The sequence below is a fragment of the Tursiops truncatus genome, chromosome 2, assembly GCF_011762595.2.
Source record: "Tursiops truncatus isolate mTurTru1 chromosome 2, mTurTru1.mat.Y, whole genome shotgun sequence".
In the NCBI taxonomy this organism is placed as follows: domain Eukaryota; kingdom Metazoa; phylum Chordata; class Mammalia; order Artiodactyla; family Delphinidae; genus Tursiops; species Tursiops truncatus.
The window spans coordinates 147,284,778-147,303,040 of record NC_047035.1 but is presented as its reverse complement, the minus strand read 5'-3'; the positions used below and the strand labels follow the sequence as shown (position 1 = coordinate 147,303,040).

General features: G+C 51.1%; 1 protein-coding gene across 7 annotated transcripts in view; it reads left to right on the top strand.

The window, feature by feature from the left end:
- Positions 1-8,669, top strand: part of LARP4B (La ribonucleoprotein 4B) — an 88,350-nt gene extending 79,681 nt beyond the window's left edge. For 4 of the 7 annotated variants that reach the window (XM_019945780.3, XM_019945779.3, XM_073801493.1 and 1 more), the window contains 4 exons: positions 1,268-1,432; positions 3,751-3,869; positions 3,973-4,081; positions 5,181-8,669. In XM_019945780.3, coding sequence (XP_019801339.1) covers positions 1,268-1,432; positions 3,751-3,869; positions 3,973-4,081; positions 5,181-5,453 — 666 coding nt within the window. In that variant the 3' untranslated portion in view covers positions 5,454-8,669. The remainder of the gene's footprint in view (positions 1-1,267; positions 1,433-3,750; positions 3,870-3,972; positions 4,082-5,180) is intronic. The other 3 variants (XR_004525350.2, XR_004525348.2, XR_004525349.2) reach the window with 3 other exon arrangements.
- The last annotated feature ends 9,594 nt before the right edge of the window (positions 8,670-18,263 follow it).

The window sequence follows — 18,263 nt, the reverse complement described above, 5'->3', positions numbered from 1 at the left end:
CTTTGAGATGAGCATAACCTAGAGCATGCTGAACTACAGGGCACGCTGTAGCCACACGGTTACCCGTGCAGCCTGGTTCAGAGGGCACACACGCGAGCAAGGTAGGCAGCCCTCAGACACCTACGCCAAGGAGGAGACATGCAGCAGGAGGCCCAAAGGAGAGGTGGGCTGTGCTCAGCGTGGATCCGATTTCATCCTTAACCTGCTCTCACTTGAGCTGTAACAGATCTTCTGTAGATTTTACTTGTGTAGGGATAATCTTCCAGTTGGTATAAGTTTCTGGGAAATCTTGGCCTTTCAAGTTAAGTGAGCCCCACGAGAGCATTGCTTCCAGTCCAAGTAGCCCACCATTCAACTAAAAATGCCTGTGTTCTACCTAATACAAATTCATTTCCCCGTTCTGTTCCTTGTCTGTTTCAGCCAAGGAACTGGATGTTACAGAATGACTCCTACCTAGCAGGTTGACTAAGAGTGTTTCAATAAAAGTATATCACTGCCTTTCTTCTGAGACTCCTGCCTTTCTCTTTGGCTTATAAGTTTTACTTGGGTATTATTTTGCTGAATTCACTTACTTTCTTGAAGTCAGGGAATGTGATAACAGTCTCATATTAAATACCGTGCTTTTACATACTGATCTAAAAATATAAGGTGTTTTAGTAAGTTAATTTTCAGGTAACTGAAGCCCCCTCCCTTTTAAAAATATAAGGAGTTTCAGTAAGTTAATTTTCAGATAACTGAAGCTCCCTCCCTTTTTTGTTAAACTTTTTTTAATGGAAATCTTTGTGAAATTTTTTACATAAGTTGTACAGAGTTGAGAGAGTGGCTTTTGTTTTCTTTTACTTTCTCTTTTATGACTTAGATCACAGACTCTGCTGCGATAACACAAAACTTGTCTGGAGGTGAATAAGTTTAATGTCGAGACTTAGGCTCTTGTGCATCTGTCACTTTGCTGTGCCCCACTGGTCTCTGTCGGCTGCCGGGGGTCTGGGTGTCGTACACACACAGCTCTTACTGGCGTGTTTGACCGTGGCCGGGAGCAGCCCTGAGGTTTCGTCTTTTCAGCTCTGCTCTCATGGTCGAAGTTGCCTGACAGATGACCTTTGATAGGTGACCAAGTCGGCGGGGTTGGATTGGCCATCCGTTTCTCCAGACAGGTGTGGACCTTCGAAGACTAGGGAGCGAGTGTTTGCATCGCTCACCTGCGGTATTTCTGAGCCCCTCCTACCCAGCCGCCCCAGGGCGACTCCACGGTGTTCTTCTCTTTCAGAGGAGTCAGACTCAGTCTCCAACACCGCCCAGGCCGCCCTCCCCGAGCTTTGAATTAGGCCTCTCCAGCTTCCCCCCACTGCCTGGGGCGGCGGGGCATTTGAAGACGGAGGACTTGTTTGAGAACAGGCTGTCTGGCTTGCTCACAGGATCGTCCAAAGAAAGGGTAAGCTATCGCAAGCCTGATGCTCACTCACCGCTGGCGTCCCGCTCTTTACATGTGTGCTTTTTTCACATGCGGAAGAGGTTTATGAGGATAAGTGATTGCAGAGGCCACATAGGTTTTGAGCGGTAGGGTCAGAGGTGGAGCCCTGCACTGGTGTACTGTACAGACACTCACTCACCCAGAAACTCAGGTTGCATTTTTATTCTTGCTATTCACGATTTGCTTTTATTTTACAAGTCAGCAGAATAAAAAAGAAAAATCTGAATTATACCAGAAGTAACACGTTTTTAATAATCTACATGAATAACCAGAAGCCCAGGGCAACTTTACTGTAATACGGGTGGCTGTCGGCGAGCTCTGTGGTATTCATGCCTCTGCAGCGATTACATCCCGGGAATCAGCAAGTGCTGCAAGAGCCCGGGGGCTCCCCGTGGCCCTGCTGCAGTCGACAAGCAGATCAGGGCAGAGGTGGCCAGAATGCCTCATCCAGCGCCTGCTGAGTTCTCAGCCTGGCGCTCCACCACAGCCACCCACCATGTCTTTCTCCAGTGGGAACCCACCCACCAGCACCCTGTACTGCCCGAAGACCTAAGGAGTCAGAACCCCTGGCCTCTGGGTTGGGGAAGGCACTGCCCTGCAGACCGTGTCCAGACTGTCTACACCTGCAGAGCCCCCACAGGGGTGGGGTCACCTCTCAGTACCAGGCGGGGTCATGGTGGGATTTATAAAGCCAGGTCTTTAGTTGTCTTCATACTAGTGTGTGGTTACTGCTCCCATTTTTAGCCTTCAAGGTTGAGAGGATTCCAAGACCCTGTATTTTGGAGAGAGAAGCACTTATTAAATGTGACATGTCTTGTGCGTTATTGTCAGTCTTAAATTCTGAGTTATCAGTGCCCCATGGAATGATGTTAGAGACCCTGAGTCCTGGCTTCACCCTGACCTTACTCCCCTTGGGGATGGGCAGGGGAAGAGAACAAGCAGGCCTCCACCCCATTTCAAAAACAGTATTTTGTTGTTGGTTTTTTTTTTAATTTTTACTGTTTTTACATTGTGAGTTTGTGTAAAATTTATTTTGAAGAGAGAATTGCTCCTCTTTTTTTTTTTTTTTTTTTTTTGCGGTATGCGGGCCTCTCACCGTTGTGGCCTCTCCCGTTGAGGAGCACAGGCTCCGGACGCGCAGGCTCAGCGGCCGTGGCTCACACGGGCCCAGGCGCTCCGCGGCATGTGGGAGCTTCCCGGACTGGGGCACGAACCCGTGTCCCCTGCATCGGCAGCCGGACTCTCAACCACTGCGCCACCAGGGAAGCCTGAGAATTGCTACTTTTAAGAAGCCTGAGCCCAATTCTAGGTGGAAGAGACTGTGTCCCTGCTTCTTGGTGAAGTGCTCGGGGGCTCTGCGGGGCCCTGGGAGGCCTCCGACGGGAGGGGGGCGGTCTCGGGCGTGCTCTGGACGTGAGGGAGCTTTTACAAGAAGGAGGCGTTTTCCATGCCTGTGTTTCCACCAGCCTTGAGCACAAAATCGTGAGAGGTGGTGGTTCTCAGGGGCCCCATGTCTCCATCACCACCACCCTCGCCCCATGGTGGGGGGCAGTGCTATTCCCTCCATCTCACTCCCTCCAGAACCTCTCACTTCTGAACTTTTTATCTGCTTTGAAAAGTGAGATTTTGAGAAAACACTTGTTTGCAGTTAGTCTCCCTTCCAGTTCTTTATTTGCTCTGCTGCCTTTTTTTTTGTTAATTAACAGAAGGCTACATGTGTGAGTGGTTACTGCTCATGGGGCTGGCATTCTCCAGGTGTTTGCCTTAAACAGACTAAGCCTCAGTTTCGTTCCCTGTTAAATCAGGAGAGTTAACACACTGCTTTCAGGTGGGAACTGATGTCAGCACCTGCACCCCTCAAGGCACTCAGGTTTATTGGGATGGAGCTGTAACCTTGTTGGTTTTCCCTGTAAAAACGGGTGAGCCGTACTGGATTGTGCTGGGGACTCTACATTCACAGATCACGTGCCAGGCGGTGCTGGGCACTGGGGTGTCAGATGGGTGGAGGTTTCAGTACCTGTTCAGGTGGGAAAGCAGGCTTGCAGGCAATCGTGCTCATGCACAGAGGGAGGCCTCAGATCGGTGAGACGTCTGCCAAGAGGAAGGGGAGACCGGGGGCTGCTTCCTGGCCACAGTGTGTCCAGTTGTACTCCGGGCTGGCCCACCCGTGCTCCCGGGAGGACGGCGAAGCCGGTACCATTGTTGTGTGTTTAAGATCATTGAGAAAGATCTGACGGACGTGCTTCTGTGCAGTGATAAACTGTTTTTGATGGTTTCAGAGCCTGAACGCAGACGCAAGCACGAACACTCTCCCCGCGGTGCCCCCCCGAGAGCCCTCAGTGCCCTGTGCCGTGTCCACAGCCTGTGAGCGTGCCCCCTCCCCTGCCCACCCGCCCGAGTAAGTCCACCTGCACCTGATGCCCGTGCCCCGTGCTGTGCTCACTGTGGGGCTGCCCGTGGGGCCCGGATGTTCACGTGTCTGCCTGGTGGCGTCTTTCCAGGGATCCCAAGGTGGTGGAGAAGCAGAAGGAAACCCCGAGTGTGGACAGACCTCCTCCTACCCTGAGCACGACTGCAAGTAAATCGGTGCAGGTGGACGGCGCCGTCTCGGTATGTCGGGGGCAAGGATGTGGAGGGGCTCCCTGGAGCGGTGGCCGCCTATGTGCACACTGAGCTCGCTTTCTGTGCAGGGTACCCTGGGCATTTGCTAATGATTGTAACTAACCGATCTGGCTGTTCGTTGTCCCTGCAGCCGTGGGTCATCTTGTTCAGGGTCAGTAGAGTGAGGCTGTCGCCTGAGGAGCCACAGCTTCCAGTTCCTATGCCCCTAGGACTTAGGGTGGTCCAAGGGCGGATCAGAGGGACGCCCACCTCCCACCCCGCCCGGGTCCACACAGGCCTACCGCCAGCTCCTCTTCCTCTCTCCTCCCCTGGGTGCTCAGTCCAGCTTTTTAAATTCTGATTTGTGTTGTCCCTAGTTTGATCTTGGGTGGGCCTTTATCGTTTAGATTTGGGAGTTAAACCCTTTATTGTCTGCTAGGTTGAATCTTTAAAGAAAACTTTTTTATAGGTTAAAATTATTTTTTTTAAATTATTTTTAAGTTACAAATGGTTGATGGAGGTGACAGACTTCTAAATGTTCTCATCTGTCATTTAGCCTTCATGCTTCCACTTACCTGAAAACCCTACTTTTTTGTTGTTGTTACCTCTGACTTTCCTGCAACCACACCTCCAGCCCTCTGTAGTTTGCAGTGTGTACAAATGCTTTGCAGAGACAGCTGTTGAAGGTCACCCATAAGTGACAGCCGGACCTCTTCCTGGGTCCAGGAGACCTGCTCTGTGCCGAGGCAGATTGTCTGGCAGGGAGAGCAGATGCTGCTTCTGTGTTTTTCTAGGGTGTCTGCTGTCTGCCGCCTTTCAGGCTCGTATGTGGCTCAGAAGTGATTACAGGCCAGAGGCTGGAAAGAGTTCAGTCGGCACTTTTCATCTCCATGCCTTTTCTAGTTTTAACCATTTTTACAATATATTTCTAGAGTATCTTGGAGGGAAAGTTGTGCTGCAGGGGAACCTCAGTTGTTAAAATGTAGGAATTCTTTATTTAAAATAATTTTGAATGTGGTTACAGTTGAAACCTTTTTTTACGTCTCCCTCAAGTGAACCTTATTTTCGCATGTTGTCATATAATCCCAGAGCTGTGTCTGTTTCCCAGGAATTGCGAAAACCCAGCTACGCAGAGATTTGTCAGAGGACGAATAGAGAGCCACCATCTTCCCCGTTGCAGCCCCAGAAAGAACAAAAGCCAAACACTGTTGGTTGTGGGAAGGAAGAAAAGAAGCTCGCCGAGAGAGAGCCCTCTGCCCCCAAGTCCAGCCCAGGACCACCCAAAGACCAGAGGAGACCGCCAGGCCGCCGGCCCTCTCCCCCAGCCTCGGGGCGGCGTCTGCACAGAGAACAGAGCCCCCCACCCAGGTCCCCTCAGTGAGCGCCGAGGTCTGGGAGGGCTTCAAGGAGCTGAGGTCGCCACAACTAAGCACTGTCCTGCTCGGGATGTGAGTGAGCCGCTGGTTAGGAGCTTGCAGTGTAGATGAGGCCTACAAGGTGCCTGCAAGTTATTTTTCTTCTATGAGTCGGATTTCCCCCCTCTTGAAAAAAATCTATTTTTCAGGATTTAATTAATATAAACCTTATTTTAGGTTGGTGCTTAACTGGAGGTGATGCATAAGTCTGATTTTTTTCAGGATAGAAAATGCATTTATCCTAACAAATTGATATTTTTTATTAAGCCTCCATGTGGCTATGAATGCAAGCTATATATATATATAGTGAGTTTTTCTAAATTAAGCGGAACTATGCTACTTCATTTTTTAAAATAACTGGTTAGCAAGTGTGTATCTCTGAGATGTCCAGACTGCCGGGTGAGGCTGAGGACCGTGGAATTGAGGGCATGAGGCGATGCTGTGAGTGTATCCTGGGGAAGGGACGGGGTCCAATGGCGCCACACGCTGGCCTGGGAGTTGTCCTTTCATTCAGAAGCCTAACAAGTGGTTCTAGCATTTTTTAAGTAGAGCCCATTTTTGGTCCACTGGGCAGAGTAACCCTGCAGAGCACCGAGAGTCCTGATGTCCTGCCAGCAAGTAACCAGCTCCTCACTCCAGTCTCAAGTGGCTGTTATGTAAGATAAACTCAAAGCACATTGTGAATAGAACTTAAATGGAACATAAACTTTGTTGCCCACTGTCATGTTACCACGAAATTGTACCCTGATGTTTTGCTCCCGAGAGCAGGTGGGGAGGACATGGAGCCCGGCTCCCTCGTCTGCCCCAGTCTGCCCCACCTTACCCCTCCTGGGGTGCCTTTCCGAACCTCTGCACACGGCACACAGATCGTGGGAGAAGGTGTTTGTGGTGCCCTCTGGTGTTGGAGGATCCAAGTTCCTCTCTCTTTACCTCCAAGACAGGGTCTGTGATCCCTTCTCTAAGTGCTGCTCTCCAAGAACACGCATGCACTAAAGCTAGCAGTTGATAATAAACATAAATTATTTTGTTTTAAAATGCCTAAATTTTTTCTTTAAGTATTCTAAGCAGCAGACATTAAAATAAGAATATTTCCTGCTAAATGTAACCATACAGTTTATTCCACAAAATGTTATTTAACAAGACTAAGGTTTTTTCTTTTTAAAAAAGAGATTATTTCCATCCAATATTTAAAGACTTGAATTTTATTTAAACTTGAAAATGACTTTGCCTTAACTTTTGTATATGACAGCTTAGAGTTCCTGAGACCGGCCTGTGTTGGCGTGAGTGGGGTCTGCTGTCACGGTGTTACTGGGTAAGCACTGTAGGAAGAGCGAGCAGTCATGTTTGTAATTTACCTGGAAGATCTTACACAGTTGATCTTTTTTCAGACTGTTGAAAAATCCTGTAAATGCAAATAGTCGATACTGTATTAAATATGTGCACTTGGGCGTGTGTGCTTTGCTTGTACAGTTGTAAATAATCAGAACATATTAAAAAGGTACCCTAAAGAGAAAAAGCTGATAAAAATTGATATATTATAAATGTTGCTATTGACCTGGATGTAGATAAACTCAGTGTTGTGGTTTGAATATTATTTTAATTTGTTGAGGTTTTTTCTTTTTCTCTTATACTGGTGTGCTGAACTGATTCTGCCTCTTTGCTGCTGTGAAAGGGAGATGGAAAGTTTTACTAAAATGTTCGAATATTTTCATGCTCTTCTTAAACATATGTAAGTATGTACTAATCACACCTAATGTTGAAAGGGTTTTTGAGGTATAATCTAGAAAGTGGAAACTGGCAGGGTCTTCAAGTGAAAGTAAAAAATAATCTACTTAAAATTACAAATAGCTAATAGGCATGATCTGCCTGCCAGAGGAAAACAAGCCCATCTCCTTCAGAGCAGCGTCTTTATTCAAACACCTAGACACCCACACAGCGCTCCTGTTTGCAAATGCCTGTTAAAAGGAACAGGGGAATTAATTTCTTTGTAGTTTTGAAATTGCTGACTGAAAAAATCAGAAATAATTGACCTCTTACACCCAAACTAATGAGTACTGTAGAAAGAGCTGGAAAGGCCAGCTCTGAGCCCCCGGGATCCCATGACATGGCGGTCTCTGCTGGAGGAGGGAGCGATGCTGTCAGCACCATCCCCGAATCCCAAACCCTGTGCAGCCCAGACACTGGTTTTTAATAGTGGCAGATCCTTTCCCTGGAGGCAGGTGTGGGGGGCCAGCTGTGCTGTCCGCCCTTTGTGTGACCAGGGTGGAGCTGTGCGTGCAGCTGGGATGAAGGTGACCGTGACAGCAGCCGGGCCCAGCCAGGTGGCATGGCCGGCCGGGCACATGAGGCCTATGCTCCCGCAGCCGAGTTAAGACTTCACTCTGATGTGATTTTTATAGCATTTTTTTTAATTAAGCAAGGGCGATATGCCAAAGAGCTATATAATGTCCCCCAACCTCCACCTTTCTGATATTCCTGAGGTTTTCCACTCACAGAAAAGCACAGGGGGTGCACAGTGGGAAGCTGTGGCGCCAGCCCACGGGCAGCCCCACCATGCACAGCTGGTGTCTGGCTTCGTCCGTGTAAAATATAACTCTTTCCTTTCCCCTGGCAGTACCTCAAGGTACAGAGTCAGAGACACAGCATCACAAATGGCATTTTAACTTGGACAATTGTGTGATGATACTTGTCATTTGGAGAGATAAGAATGAGAACCCAGCCCCGTTTCACCAGACATGAATTCAAGAAGAGTCGTTGATTTTTAAGAGTCCGTGTCATCATGTTTCTGATCAGGCCCTCTTGTAACTGCATCACTGGTTGTCACTAGTGGTGGCAAGAAACCTGTCAAGTTGCCACGTGGTCAGGGCCACCACGGTGCCGTGTGGAGGCCAGTCTGGGGCCTCGCGGGCCTCGGGGGCAGGTACAACCCGTGTCTGCATCTGCGTCCGCGGGGAGCGGCGGACAATCGGCCTGAAGGAGCGGCCACGGCACCAGCTCGCAGGAGGGCAGTGACGCGGACGCCTCGCCAGGGCTTTTGTTTCTGTTCTATTTCTTTTCATTAAGACTGGAATCAAGCTTATGTGTAAACTATTGGTAATTTAAGTTTCCTTTGTGTCATTCAGTGTAAAACTGTCTAATTTGAAAAAATGTAGGTTATGAAAAATAAAGATTTAGGCACTGTTTGGGTTTTCTTTTCATTTTTTTTTAATTAAAATTTTCTTCAAGAATGCACCTTTTTAAAAAATAGTATTTTGTTTGAACCCATCTGTGTCGTGAGAATGAAATGCGGGTTCCGTCCACCCATGTTCGGATCGTAGCCCGAGTCGTCGCAGCAGGGGCACCATGCCCAGCAGCTCAGTTGTGGGCCTCCAGGGTTGGCCCTCAAGCCAGTGTCCGTGAGGGCACATTTTGTTAAATTTGAGGTTTACCACAGAAATAAGTATCCCTGTGTCGGGCTCTTGTTTCTCGTGTTAAATGGCAACGTCTCAGGAGACATCCCCATAAAGTCACCTGGGGTGGAGGTGGGGCCATCGTGTTCAGATCCTAAGTGAGCCTCAGAAACGGTGATGGACTTCACCCTAAATCAGGGTGACGCCAGCAGCGGTGGTTGGGCCTCCAGCATGTGTTACGTGTGATGGCTGGTCTGCCAGCTGGTGACTGACCTGCGCACCCCCTCCCCCGTGTTTCTACTTGGTTATCCTTCCCTTGTTGATGTGGGCTTCTTTGTCTCTGGCTGTTCATTCTTTGTTACGTGTTGCAGATATTTCCTCTCAATCCCTACCAGCTGTCTAAACTCTATTTAGAGTAGCTTTTATCTTACAGTTTTTAATTATGTAGTAAAATTGACCCATCTTCTCCTTTATGGTTGAGTGTCTTGGTCTTGTTTATGAAGTCTCCCTACTCCAGAGCCATGAAGACAATCTCCCTTGATGAATACATGTGTCTTCAGCCCATGTGGAATTGATTGGGGGGCGGGGGGTGGGTGTGTGTGTGTGTGTGTGTGTGTGTGTGTAGTCTGAGGTGAGAACCCAGTTTTATCTTGTTACTTGGTGTTCCCTCCCACCTGCACAGGCAGCTTTTTCTAGCCTCTCTAGTCTGTGCCTCTGGGCTCATTTCTCTGCGGACACCGTGGAATTCCACTCACCCACCATTCTGCCTTCCTAGGAATTTCCTTCGTAGGACTCATCACAAAAATAATTCGATGTGCTCCCTGAAGGTGGGAATCAAGCCCGTCTCTGTCACCCTTGTATCCCCTTGGTCTCAGTACACTGTCTGCAACATAGTAGAAGCTCAATAAATACCTGTAAAGTTGATGAAGTATCTGCTGACTATGTGTTCTCCATGCACAGCCCTGGCATAGGAAATTGGGGGAGAAATGGGGTGATGTGTTGATTTGCCTTTTCCAGATAACTCTTCGCAAACTCAGTGGCTTGAAATGACAAGTCATACATCGGGACTGGCAGATGTACGCCCAGCTTGGCAGCTCTGCCAGCCCTCGACCCCTCTTGCTCCCAGGTGCGCGTCAGCCGCTCTGGGCCTGGCCAGGGACATACAGCTCGTGGCCATGTGTGTCGTCCGCAGGCCAGCCGAGGCGTGTTCTCTTGTGGCCGTGGAGTGGCACAGAGCTGAACCCCGAAGGACCCCAGATGTTTGCACCTCCCCCTCCACCAAGAAGTTGCAGTCGTTGCATTCCGTTCCTTGGCATGTGCATGTTTTTTTTACTAACGTTAAAGCCCTCTGTTTATCTAAATCACTGGGTAAAACCAGCAGTCAGAGGAGCACCCCCAGCACCGAGGCAGCTGGGCCTGGCGGGCCACTAGCGCTTCCTGATCCGGATGAAGTGCTGGGCCACCTAGATTGAGGTGTGGGGGGCTCTTCCCCTTTACATACTGTGTTCCCAGTTCACCATGGGTGGTGGGTGGGGGAGATATGAGAAAGACGGTACTGCAGGAAGGTTTGGGGGTCTTAACAAGACTTCCCACAGTTCTCAGAGCTCGAGCGCCATGGAGCGTGGCCAGCGTGGGTGCCCAGCTCAGTGGGCCTGGTCCGTGTCTTCCATGTCGGGGCTATGCCATCTGTGGGTCCCACTGAAGCTGAGGGAAAGGATGGTCAGCAGGACCCACTAGGTTCAGGATGGTGTTACGGAGGAGGCCGTCTGGTACCGACCAGGGGAAGGGCTGTCATGGCAGGGGAGCCATGGGGCAGGGACGCAGCCATGGGCTGGATCCCCTGCGAGACCAGGGTCCACTGTGGTCAGACAACACGCGCTGTGTGATCAGTCCACTTACGTGTTAGGGCTTGTCTGTGACCCTGGATGTGGTCACCCTGGTGACTGTTCCACGGGTGCTTGAAAAGAACATGCACCAGATGCAGAGCTTGCTTGAGTGTGTAACGTTGGCCCAATCCTGGGGGGCGAGGTGCCGTCAAGTCCACACCCCGGCTGACATTCTGCCTGGTTCTCTGAGTCACATCCCTAACGAAAGTGACAGATTTGTCTTCCTGTGTTTCACTGTTTCTCATTCCCCTCAGTTTTTGCTTCATGTATTTTGAAGCTGTGTTGGGTGCCTGCACTCTTAGGATGGCTGTGTCTTCTTGGGGGTGTATCCTTTAATGTCAGTAATCTCCCTCTTGGTCCCCAGTAACTGTCTTTGCCCTCAGGTTCTCCTGTATCTGACATTAATATACCCATTCCTGCTTTTCTTTTCCTTTATGTTTGGAGATGCACCTTTTCGCATCTTTACTTTCAACCTGCCTCTGCCGTCATATTTAGAGCGAGTCCCTTGTAAGCAGCATATAGTTGGGTCTTGTTCTCCAATCCACTCGGCCAATCTCTCTCTGCTCACTAGTGTGTGCAGACCATTTACACGTAAAGTAACTATTGACTGGCCTACGCCGGCCAGTTTGTTTATTTTCCACTTGCTCCCTCTGTTTCTTTCTTTCTTGCCTTCCTGGGAGTTATAATTTGCTGATTCTTAGCTCCCAGATCAGGAATTATTGTAAAAAAGACATTCTATGCCTGAAGATGTGTTTGCCAGAGTGGGCTCTGCAGGAGGTCAGTCTCTCCTCCAGGGAATCCTCTCCTTACAGATAACTTGAGCGAGTTATGTAGTGTTGCTAAGCCTGGACCTTTTATTTTTTAGTGGGACTCGCACAGTGCCTACCTCCTCTGGTTGTTATGAAGACACAGCGAACATTGAAAGTGCCACCCCCTGCACCTGAACGCATGCCCTGCGCAGCCAGGGCCCAGGAGTTTGAGAAACTGTCCCTCCTCCGTTCTCAGAGGCTTGGGTGGTATGATTCCCAAGTCTGGGTACTGGCATGTCCCCCTGTTGGCTAAACGAGAGAGGGCATACCACACCCCTGGCCATGGAGATTGGCTTAGGGTGGACGTGTGACCAAGTGCAGGTGAGTGAGACCCTAGGAACTCCTGTGATAACCTGAAATTCCTCCTCTGCCTCTGGGTGCTCTGGGCTGAGGACGTGATGAGGGAGCTGGCGGGAGGACGATGCACGAGGGGGAGCGGAGCCTGGAGGACCCGTATCCTTGACATCACCCTCTTCTGCCACATCGGGGTCAGTGTCTTCCTTGGACAGAGAGCAAGAATGCTGTGGGCAGACCCATTAGCATCTGGAGGGATGTGTGGCCTTTAGGAATAATGTCAAAGCTGCCAGTAAATTTCACGTCTCAGCCAGAGCTGGGACCCATTACTATTCTTGACCCAGTGACTATCAAGGGAAATGGGCTTCCAGACCAGTTAGGTCACCCTTGGGGCTCTGGGGTGGGGCCCTGGACACACCCAAACTCTGTTAGGAAAGACGGAGTGGCAGCCAGCTGCACCCACTGTTGACCCTGGAATGTACCCCAACCCCACTGCCCCTCAGACTCCAGGCTTGTGGCGGGGAGTCAATATCCGAATTCAGTCAACATCTCAGACTTGATATGCCCAAAGTAGGTCCAAAATAGGGCCCTTGTTACCTCCACAAAACACCATCTCAACTGGTACCACCATCCACCCAGTTACTCCAGTCAGAAACGTGAGCCACGCTCCGTCCCCCATTTTCTCTCTCCCAGATATAACCCATCAACGATGCTGCCAGCCCTGCTTCCACGTGCTCCCCAGCCCTTGCGCGCCCTGTCCAGCCACAGTTCTCTCTTACCAGGGCCTCGTAGGGGGCCTCCTCTGGTCCCCCATGCCCAGCTCTGGAGCCTTTCGTGGTTCCCTGGCTCAGAACCCCGTGATTGTTCCTCGGGAGGCCGAATAAAGCCCGAGCACCAGTGTGGCCTCCAGGCCCCTCTCCAGGCGCTGTCCACCCCACCTGAGCACACCAGCCACTCCGCACACCCGGCTCGCACTCAGCATCTCCTGCGCTGGGAATCTCTTCCTCGTTTTTCCCGAGCTTCAGTTCAGATCTTGACCCCTCGCAGGGCATATGCTGAGCACCCTCTCCGATACCCCCACCCGGGGCCCCCTCTTATCTGGTCCCTCTTATTTTATTCCTATTCCCGTCTTTGGCGCCAATTCTTCAGACCTTGTCCGCGTCTACACCTCTGTCTCCCCAGGGCCGGGAGCACCGCCGGGCCCTGGAGGGATGGATCACAAACCCACTCACGTGTTGACTCAGCAGCCACGTAAGAAGACCTGCTTTGTCCCAATCACTGTCACCCACGGGGCCCCCCAGACCTCTCCCTCTAACTGCCCGCTCGCCGGCACAGCTGCGGTTCGCATTTCTGTGAAACCCTCAATGCTTACATTTCAGATTTTTACTCTTTTTTTGCTTTTTGGTCCTGTACTGCGGAGCCCGCAGACCTGGGACGGGGTCGGAGTTTCGGAGATTGCAGGGGTGACCGCGGTGGGAACGCGCCCCGCGGGGACCCCCAGACACACCCCCGCCAAGTCTCCCGTAAGGAATCTTGTGGGCGCTTCAGTCGCGCGTCCAGAGCATCCTGGGCAGAGGGAGGAGGGGGAGCCCCGCCGCGGCCACGAGCTTTGGGGGCGCTCTTGGCCTCTGCGCACAGGAGCCGAGGTCACAGTCCTGGGACCCGGAGACCTGACCTCTTGGGACCTCCTCGGGCCGGACACCAGCCTGCGGGGTCGCCCCTGGAAGGTGGACCAGCCGGGGCGCTAGCCTCTGCGGACCCAGCCCGCGCCGCGCGTGTCGGCGGGGGCCTCTGGGCGGGTCCGGATAGTGCTGCGGCGCAGGTGCGGAGGCGTGGGGGAGAGACTGGGGCGGGGCCCGCAGGTGCCCTCGCCTCCCGGAGGCGGTGTCGGCGTCTGGAGGAGTCATGCGGTGTGTGGGGGGCGGAGGCGTGGGGGGGAGGGGCGAGTCCTCCCCGAGAGGAGCGGGGATCCCGGTGCCGTGAGTGTCGCGCACGGGTCGCCTCCTTCCTCCCCCTGGGCCCCTTGTCTGCGGCGGCACCCGAGGTCCTGAAACAAAATGGGCTCCGCCCGGCTGGCTGGGCGCTCGCGGCTCGACACAAAGGGCACCTTTGAAGCCCCTTTCGGGTCAGAGCCCCTAGACCGGAGTCAGGGTCGGGGTGGGGGCACTTGTGCAGACGGGGCACCTGAGCAGGATCTGGGCGCCTCTGTCCGCGCCCCCCAGGATGGACACCTCGGAGCAGTGCTCGCGCCTCCGCGGCTGCGCCCCGGGAGTATGTGGGTATGTGTCGGTGAGAGTGTGTGTGAAGGAGGCAGGGGGAGGCGGCTTCTCTCGGCCTTTTCTACAGACCCTGCCCAGGCTTTTCGCCAGCTCCATAGGCCCAGCTCAGAGCCCCAGTGGAAGTGCCACGTGAGCCCCCCCCCCGTGTTGTTTTTTGTGTGTTTGTGTGTGGAGTGGATGTGAACATTTATTTCTTCCGGTTCTGGAGGCTGGACGTCCAAGATCAAGGTGCCGGCGGATTCAGTGTCTGGTGAGGACCCTCTTCCTGGTTCACAGACGGGGTCTTCCTGCTGTGTCATCACCTGGAGGAAGGGCTGGGAGCAGCCCCTGTAGGCCTTGACACCAGAGGCCCCCACCAGATGGGGGTGGGAGAGGCGTTGACAACCGCAAGCCCCAGGCCTGAGCTGCAGCCTTCGCTCCTGTGGACCCTGAGTCTGTCTGTGTTCTGGGTTCCGACCCTCTGCTGGATGGACCCACTGCAAATACTTCTCCGGCTGTCATCTGCCTTTTCAATCCTGGGTCTCTAAGAGTAGAACTTTGCCAAACCCAAGATCACAAAGATTTCCTCCATGTTTTTCCTGAAAGTTCTACAGTGTTAGGTCTGTGACCCACTGTTTTTACTTTTTGCATAAGGTGTGAGTATGCAGTGGGTACTCCTGTGGACCCAGCATCAGTTCTTAAAAACATCTTTTTCGGGGTTTCTTTGGCACCTTTGTTGAAAGTCTGCTGTTGGGGTCTGTTTGGATCTGTTATGGACCGTTTGCGTCCCGTGGGTCCATATTTCCATCTTCACGCCCTCTCGTTTACCATAGCTTTGAAACACATCTTGGAATCAGGTAGTGTTCGTCCTCCAACGGCATCCTTCATTTCCAAGGTTATTTCGGCTATTTGAGGCTCTTTGTATCTCCATGTAAATTTTAGGACCAGCTTGTCACTTTCTACAGAAAGCCTTGCTGGGATTTTGATTGGGATTCTGTTGGAGCTGTCAATCTCAACCATGTCAGGTCTCCTGACCCTTTACTGAATTCTTCTTGACTTCCCTCAGCGATGCTTTGTAACTATGATGCACAGGTCCTGCACGTCTCTCGTTAAGTTTCTCTCTCTATATTTCCTATTTCGATGCTATTGTAAATGGTATTTTTCCAGTTTCTTATTGTTCGTCGATAGCACACAAAACTACAACTACTACATATTTTCCTTCGACTGTTAGAGATGATTCAAAGCCTAGCCCCACTACTTCCTGTCGCCCATTTTGACACTTGGGACAAATGTAATCTCGCTGAGCCCTTATGAATCTGTCTTTGAACTGAACATAAGTGGCCACCCCTGCCCATTTTACAGAATCAAATAAGCCCCCTGAAGAATGGACATGTCCCCAGAGACTGATGGATTAAGTTGTGCACACACACAGCTGCGGACGCCGCCCTGCCGTGAGCAGCCTGCCCGCAGCCCTCTCCTGTATCCCTCAGGAGCCTCCCCCTCAGCCCAGCTCAGGGATTTGAATATTAAAAATATTCAACAACACTGTTTAAAGTCTGAATAATGTGGCTTTCCCCAGTTTTCCCTCAGACTCATCCACTTTGAGGGAATGAAAGTGGAGCCAAATGAGAGCCAGCGAGGCCAAGCAGAAACACCAAAGAGAAACCAGTTTTAGCTCAGTTTTTGAACATCTGGGTCCCACCATCTCCTCCCATCCCAGCCCCATCGCATCCCATTTGTGTGTTTCTCTGGAGTGTGTTGACACACCAGAAATCCGTGAAAACACAGGCTGCCACTGTGCAGAGACCCCGCTCAACAGAGCGGCCTGGAGGCCAGGCTTTGGTGCGGCTCCCTCAACAGTAACCATGAAAAGAAACAGAGAGGTTTTTAGACTTTTAAAATGAAGTTTCAAATATGTAAAACATACTTTTACTTTTTCATACATATTCCGGGTGTGGATGGGCCACACCTGCCTTCCAAGGGCCGCCCACAGGCTCCTGCCCAGCCAGCTTGAGGACCACTCATGTTTCCTCCCCCTGGGTAGGGCTGCAGAGGCCAGGCTCAGCCCAGCCCACAGCCAGCCAGCCTTGTGGAGTCAGCCAGCACCTGCTGGAGCACAGGCTCCTGGGCCTCACCCCGGAGGTCTGGCGCCACCAAACACAGGAATCCAGGTTTGTTGTTGTTTAGCGTGGTAGGTGTTGCCCACGGTAGGTGTGTCCCCACCGAATTTGCCTGAGACGGCTGTGGAGCCTGCACACGCACACGTGTGCACATGGGATGAACACAAATGCACACCTGCAGAATTCCAACGCCCTCCTCAGCAGCATCACCTGATTTCAAGCAGCTCAACATTCTCAGAAGCACCTGGGACTACTTTGAAGCTCCGCCCCACCCTGCGGAGTCTGATTTAATTGGTTCAGTGGGGCCAGATGGGTGAGGCTGTCTCCACACCTTCTCTTTGGTCTGTGCCTGTCTGCTGACCAGGTGAGCTCAGGGCTCTGGTCAGGATGGACGTGCCTGCCCCTAGCCCTTCATCTTTCTCTTCCTACCGTGAAATACTCACGTCCTTCTCAAAGTGGGGTCCCCAGGCTGGCTCCCCTGGAACCTGTAGAAATGCAAGTTCCCTGACCTGCTGGGTAGGACCTGTGAGCAGGCCCAGCAACCTGCAGGGTTGCCAGACCCACGGGCCAAAGGGCGACTGCTCGGGGCATAACGCCTGAGCCTAGAGAGAAGGGCATCCGGGAACACAGCTCCCAGCACCCACCAAGCGACGATGCTGGCAGGTGAGGAGCCATTTTTGGGCAAATGGTTCTTGTGGGGACTTCTCAGATGGCCCCCAGGGCAGCTGTGCACTCTGTCCCTGCGGTGGGCAGGCCTCGGGGACAGGATGCCCTAGGTCGTGGGCAGCTGGAGGAGACCCAGCCCAGGTTCCCGAAATCACACCTCCCCAGAAGTGGGTGGAGGGTCCCGAGAGCCAGAAAGGAGAACACCAACGATGGGGAGTAAAGAGGGCTGGCGTCGTGTTTGTGCCGCGTGAGAAGGGGACAGGCTTTGTGCCTCTCGGGGAGAAGTGTGAGGCCTCTGGTCTCCAGCCTCTTTGCTGACTCATATCGATGCCACGGCCAACGTCGGGTGTTTCCCCGGAGGTTTACATTTCCTAAGAGGTGGAACTAAATGATTTTTAAATTATTGAGATGTAATTGACAGTTAACATTATATTAGTGTCAGGCTTAGGGCATAGTGATTAGATACATGTGTGTATTGTGACATGATCACAGTAAGTCTCGTCAACATCCATCACCTCATATTGGTTCAACTTTTATATCTTTGTGATTAGAATATCTAATACTTACTCTCTTAGTAGCTTTCAAATACACAATACAGTATTGTTAACTGTTGTCACCATGCTGTACGTTACATCCCCAGGACTTAATTATTTTATTTTAACCTCCACCCATTTCACCCACCCCTCACCCCTGCCTCTTACAACCACCAATCTGTTCATTGTATCTATGAGCTTGCTTTTTTTGTTTTGTTTTGTTTTGAGATTCCACATATAAGTGAGATCATATGGTATTTGTCTTTCTCTGACTGACTTATTTCACTTAGTACAATGCCCTCAAGGTCCATCCGTGTTGTCTCAATTGGCAAGATTTCATTCTTTTTTATGGCTGAATAATATTATCTTTATCCATTCACCCAATTTCTTTATCCATTTATCCATCAACGGCCACTTACATTGCTTCCATAACTTGGCTATTATAATTAATGCTGCAGTGAACATGGGGGTGCAGATATCTTTTCGAGTTAGTGTTTTCATTTTCCTCAGATAAATACCCAGAAGTGGGATTGCTGGATCATATGGTAGTTCTGTTTTAACTTTTTGTTTCCCATAGTAATTGCACCAATTTACATTCCCACAAACAGTGTATGAGGCTTCCCTTTCCTCCACATCCTCACTAGCACTTGTTATTTGTTATCTTTTTGATGATGGCCATCCCAGCAGGCGTGGGGTGATGTCTCACTGTGGTTTTGATTTGCATTTACCCAATGCTTAGTGATGTTGAGCATCTTTTCTTAGACCTGCTGGCCATCTATGTGTCTTCTTTGGAAAAATGTCTATTCAGATTCTTTGCTCAA